Below are 6,000 nucleotides of genomic sequence, written 5' to 3'. Positions count from 1 at the left end.
GAATTCATCTGCACTGAGTTCCTGCTCATATGAATATTCATGGCAATGAATTGGCTGATTCAGCTGTAAAAAAGAGTGCAGAATTAAGCAGATCTATTCAAAAAATTGTGTTCTGGTCTTTTATAAAGAGAAAAATAAAAGAATCTTGTTTAGACAAGTGGAATGAAAGCTGGCAGAAACAAAAGAAGAGTATACATTATTCAAGATTTGAAACAAAACCCAAGTGGAAATCTTGTTCAATTAAATGTAAAAAGAAAATATTCTCATCTATAATACAGCTGAAACTAGGACATGGCTATTTCAAATCTTATATACAAAGATTTGATGATAGATTTGACTCAATAGAATGCTCATTCTGCAATACAAATGAGAATTCTGAGCATATTATAATGCACTGTGCATTATACAATAGTCTCAGAGCCAGATTGAAAGAGAAGTATGATCTAAATCAATTAAATATGAGATTCTTATTCTCAACTGAGACAGGAATTAAATACTTAATAGACTTTCTATCAGAAACTTAAGCAGCTACAAGAAAATAGCTAAATTCAGAATTATCTGAATATGAAGAGGAGGAAATTAATCAGATATAGTCTGTTAAAACAGCTATACACTCTCTTTTAATAATTTGTTTTGTTATAGTCTCTCTTTACTTTATCTTTTTCTGTATCTTTTTCTTTCAATTTCTTTCTATCTATCTATTTAATGTGTCTATCTTTGAGACTGTGTTCTTTCTCTCTTTTCTTTTGTCATGATATTGTCAAATGGTTTCAAAGTATCAAAAGATGTTAAAACACTGCAATTTGTAAACAGTTTTTGTATTCTGGGCTGGAATTTTCTGATTTTGCATATCTGAAATTGATGAATGTACAATAGTTAACTTTACAGACATAGAAAAAACCCTGAGAACTAAAGTTCTCAGGTAGATGTCATAGTCTCTGACTGCATACATCTATAATTGAAGAATAATAATAATAATAATACTAAGAGTCTGTTAATAACTATAATTTCTTATTAAAGCAGCAGTTAGAGTAGCAGTGATATTTAAGTTATCTTAAACTGATTCAGTTATTAGTTATCAGTTATTTTCTACTTTAACTATGAGTACTATTATCATGTATATCAGTGATTATATAAAAAAAGCAAAGCTTATATAATATATAAAGAAATAGCTGAATGTATATATTAATTTACACTATATTAAGCAGATTAAAGAATATATAGTATTTAATAACTGTAATATTCTGATAGAAGAGAATAAGTATCAGAATTATAAAAATCTAATACAGTAAATAAATTATTAAGATATAAAAAAAACACTGCTCTTATAGAAGAGCTTTCACTGAACTTTATAATTAATATTAAGAGATTTCTTTAACAGCTCTGATATATATCTAATACAGAAGATTTAAAATTTATATATAATTTATTCAGTACTGTTTAATAATTTACTAAGAATAAATAAAAAAGCTGAAGATAAGAATAATAATTCACTGAATTACTCTATTAAGTTAAAGTTAATAAAAGATTATATTACTCTGAAGATTTTTAATTATCTATTATTAAATAAGATATTAAAGAAAGTTAGTATATAATTTATAAATCTCTTCAAGCTTGAATTACTTCATTTATTTCTTAATAAGTTATAAGAATTCTATAATATTAATTAAAATAAGCTCTTAGTTTTGAAATTAAATCACTGTTTAATACTTTTCTATAATAAGTTAATATTCTCAGTTTAGTATATCTAGACTGGTCGCCGGGACCATGAATTTCATGTTTGATCTCATTTAATCTGATCTCATACATTTCTTGGCGTGAATCCCGCTGGGACTGGCTATCAAAAAAACATGCAAAGTGACTATATATCAGATTTTAAAATGAAACCATGACTTGAAAAAAATGAGAAAGTGATCTCATTTGATTTCATTTAGTCTCATTCTTGGCATAAAGTTACTATTTTTAGACATTTTAAGGTTTTTTTTAGACTGTTTTTAATTTTTTAAAAAGTAATGCTTTTTGGTAATGCTCAAATGAGTTTTAAAGTCATTTAAAGCAATAAAAATAATTTAAATTGAGAAGTGGAAATCATGGTCTCATTTGGAAAATGTGACAAGAGTAGACAGTAAGTCTCACTAGAACAGTATGAAACTACTATCTAATGTTAAAACTGTGTAATGAGATCAGTCAAATTGATAATGAGACTATCAAAAAATCTGGTCCTGATCTCAGACACGGTCACACGGTCAGTCTAAGTATATCTATTTAATTAATTAATTAATTAATCAGTTATTAACTTATTAATATATAAATTAGAGATTACATTCACTGAATCTCTCTTATAAAAGAGAATATTATTCAATATCAGAGAACAGAGCTTAATCAGATTATAATTATATTTATCTATAAAATGAAAGAAGTTAAGTGAATTTTCTTTACACTTATTTCTTTATATTATATTATATATAATTATCTACTGAATCTACTAATTTTATAAGAGAATTCTAATAATTACACTATTATCAGTAGACTGGCCGGCGGGATCATGAATTTCACATTTGATTTCATTTGATCTGATCTCATACATTTCTTGATATGAGTCTCACCAGAACCAAGCCTTAAAAAAATCCGAAAATGAATCATTTCTGAGAGAAATAGCATGAAAAATGATCAGATTTAATTCAAGAACAGTGAAATGAAAGTAATTTCTCAGAATAAACTGTAAAAGATGATTATTCTTTCAAAATCAGAATGAGACTGAGACTGAAGATCAAAATCAGTCTCATTCAGTTCATTCAGTGATTACTTATATAATCAGAATTTGATAATAATTATTGATAATGCTCATGAAATAACTAAATACATTCTTGTACAAGTTTATTCTTCACTTTCTCATGAAAACTACACTTCTCTGATATACTGTGATCAGAGGTATTAAACTGTCTGATAATTCTATATTTTATAATCATGAGTTTCTTGATTATTTCTCCTTGTAATTGTTCTCAGTGATAGTGATAAATATCTCAACTTAAGTTGAACTTTCACTTCATTCTTATCTCTGTCAATGAAATTGTCAGAATATTACATATTATCAGTGCAATAGTTGAATATATACTCTTAATAATTTTCTATAACTCTAGAATTGATTTGATGTGTAAATTTATCAGATTATCTTGAAGATAGTGATCAAATTCAGTTTTATAAGTATGTAGTTTTACCTGATTTTCAGTTATAATTAATGTATGCAAGTTCTGTTTCAAAGTTAGTATTATAATTCTATGAAATATGAAGCATTATCAAAGATTGTTACTTATTAGAGAATTGTATTTCACTGTCTTCACATCTCAAACATCTGCTCATTTAAATCTCTGATAGTTAATATTGTAGTAGTCTCAGATTAATTTGATATATAAGTCTCATTTCTTCTCTGTTCAATCTTGAGAAGTGTAGATATTAACTTAATAGAAGAGATCTAGTAGAGCTGCTACAGTATAGTACTCTGTAAAAGATTGTTCAGTTTTACTATAGTAATATACCAGTTTATTAAGAGTAGCAGGTTTGAAAATGAGAGTTCATGAATACAAAGACTCGAGAATGAATCTCAAAGCTTAAACACAGTGTTCAAACTGTCAAAGATATGGACACTTTGCAATCTCATGTTTTAGAGACTCAAAATGTGCATTCTGTGCCAGAGATCATAAAACTAGTGAGCATAAATGTGAAACATGCTCAAAAAGAGGTGAAATTTGTCAACATACTCTGCTTAAGTGCTCTAATTGCAAAGAAAAACATGCATCTAGCTCAAAAGAATGTATGTTTGCTCCTAGAACTCAAAAGAACTGGAGAAAAGATGAAGCTCAAAGTCAATCTAGAACTGAAGAGAAGAGTCAAGCCAGTAAACTCACAACTGCAAGCTCAAAAAGAAGAAACTCTCAATTATCTAAGTCTTCAAACTCCAATTCTCCAGTGAAATGTAAACAGAATTTGAATCCTCAAACTCCTGTTAAGATTAGAGAATTGAGAAATGACTCTGGTGATAAACTAGATATAATGCAAGCAGTTGAGATTCCTACTTTTCAGAACAGTTATAATCTACTATCTGATGATAGTGATTAGATTCTTCTCTACTCTCTTTTAGTATGAATATACAACAAAAACAACAAAAAAAGTTTAAAAACTCTTCAAAAATCACATTTATTCAAAATAATGTGAATAGAAACTCAAATTGCATTTATTCTTGTCTTCAAATTGCATTTGAATAAAAAGTTGATTTTGTACTACTTCAGAAGCCGAATTTTGATGCTGAGCAAAAATATGTCATTTCTCATTCAAGCTACTACTGCTTTTTACCTCAAAAGTCTGAGATAAAGTCAAGAGTAGTGATCTATGAAAGAAAGAGATCAAGATATCAATTTAATCTAAGATTTGATATCATGTCTGACTCTGATATTCTGGTGAGTGATATTATAGATAAAGAAAATGAGTTTGATACTATACAGCTCATAAATATCTATAATGAAAAGTCATTGAAGGAAAATAACAATATCTGAACAATTGATAGAGGATTTCTGAACATAACTTCATCAAGAAACTCTATAATTACAGGAGATTTCAATGCACATCATCTCTGATGAAATTCAGAATGCAAGAGAGCAGTGAGAGCTGATAATCTGATTGAATGAACCTTTGAGCATTCAATAGATTTGGTTAATAAGTCTGATCAACAAACATTCTTTAGAAAAGGCATGAAACAGAAGTCTATTATAGATCTAACATTCATATCACAAAATCTAATGGAAAGAAGACTTGTAAACTGATTTATTGATTCAAATGAGACATCAGAATCAGGTCATGAGATTATTCAATTTGATATTAAACTGAGTGAAAAACAAATGAGTGAAAATCCTCTTCTCTCTAATCAGTATAACTTTGAAAAAGCTGATTAGAAAGCAGTTGAAGAAAGCATAAAACTGTTAAAATCTGAAAGACAGAATGAGCTATATTGAAATTCTGGTCAAGATATCTCAAATGAAATGCTTGAGAATAGAGTGAAGCTTATTACATCTATTATTCTAACAAGTGTTAGAGATAATATTTCAAAAAGAAAATCTTCTGAGTATTCAAAATCTTGATGAAATGAGAATATCTCATCTAAAAGAAAAGAATTAGCTACTGCTAGAAGAGATTGAAAGAATGATGTAATATCTGATGAAGAGTTCAAAGCTGTCAGAAATGAGTATTTTTCAGATATTAAAAGAGCTAAAACAGACTGCTGGAATAAATTTCTTGAAGAAGCACAAGGAAAGAAAGTTTTTAAAGCTTTTAACTATACTAAAACAAGAAGTGTAGCAAAACTTCCAGCTCTAGAATATGAGTTTCAGAATGAATCATATACAGCAAACTCTTTTGAGGAAAAATGTCAAGCTTTCATGAGAATTCTCTTTCAGAACTCACCAGATTCAGATTCAGATTCAGAGGAAGAGAATATATCACTTCTCAACTACATTGATGAAAATGACTGGGAATGGCCTGATCTTACACAAGATGAATTAGAGTCAGCTATCTTCTCAAGTTCTGTTAAAACTGCTGCAGGTCCTGATTCAATTAATCACTTAATTATTCAAAATACATATTCCTACTTAAAGAATGAATATTTTGAGCTCTTTTTCAATCTCTTGAAAAATGGATATCATCCTGAATGCTGGAGAGAAGCCACTGAAGTGATTCTTGTAAAACCTAATAGAAAAACTTCAATTTCTAAGTCATATAGAGTAATATCTCTATTGAACTGCCTAGAAAAGGTTTTAGAAAAGATAATAGCTACTCAACTATCTTTTATAAGCTCTATAGATGATTCTCTTTTATTCAGTGAACAAATGAGAGATAGAAAACAGTGTTCTGCAATTGACACTGTTCTCTCAGTTGTTCATGATATTCAAATAGCAAAGCATGAGGGTCTGGTCTCAACTGCAGTTTTTATTGATATAAAAGGAGCATTTG

General features: G+C 28.3%; 1 protein-coding gene across 1 annotated transcript; it reads left to right on the top strand.

The window, feature by feature from the left end:
• Positions 1-3,637: 3,637 nt before the first annotated feature.
• On the top strand, positions 3,638-4,116 carry BDCG_17755 (uncharacterized protein; the record flags this gene model as incomplete). The annotated part of the gene is made up of 2 exons (XM_045426825.1): positions 3,638-3,811; positions 3,838-4,116. The coding sequence occupies 2 exons, from the start codon at positions 3,638-3,640 to the stop codon at positions 4,114-4,116; spliced, it is 453 nt and encodes a 150-aa protein (XP_045282488.1).
• Positions 4,117-6,000: the final 1,884 nt, after the last annotated feature.

Source organism: Blastomyces dermatitidis (genome assembly GCF_000003525.1).
Source record: "Blastomyces dermatitidis ER-3 genomic scaffold supercont1.10, whole genome shotgun sequence".
Classification (NCBI taxonomy): domain Eukaryota; kingdom Fungi; phylum Ascomycota; class Eurotiomycetes; order Onygenales; family Ajellomycetaceae; genus Blastomyces; species Blastomyces dermatitidis.
This window is presented reverse-complemented; position numbering and strand designations above follow the sequence as displayed.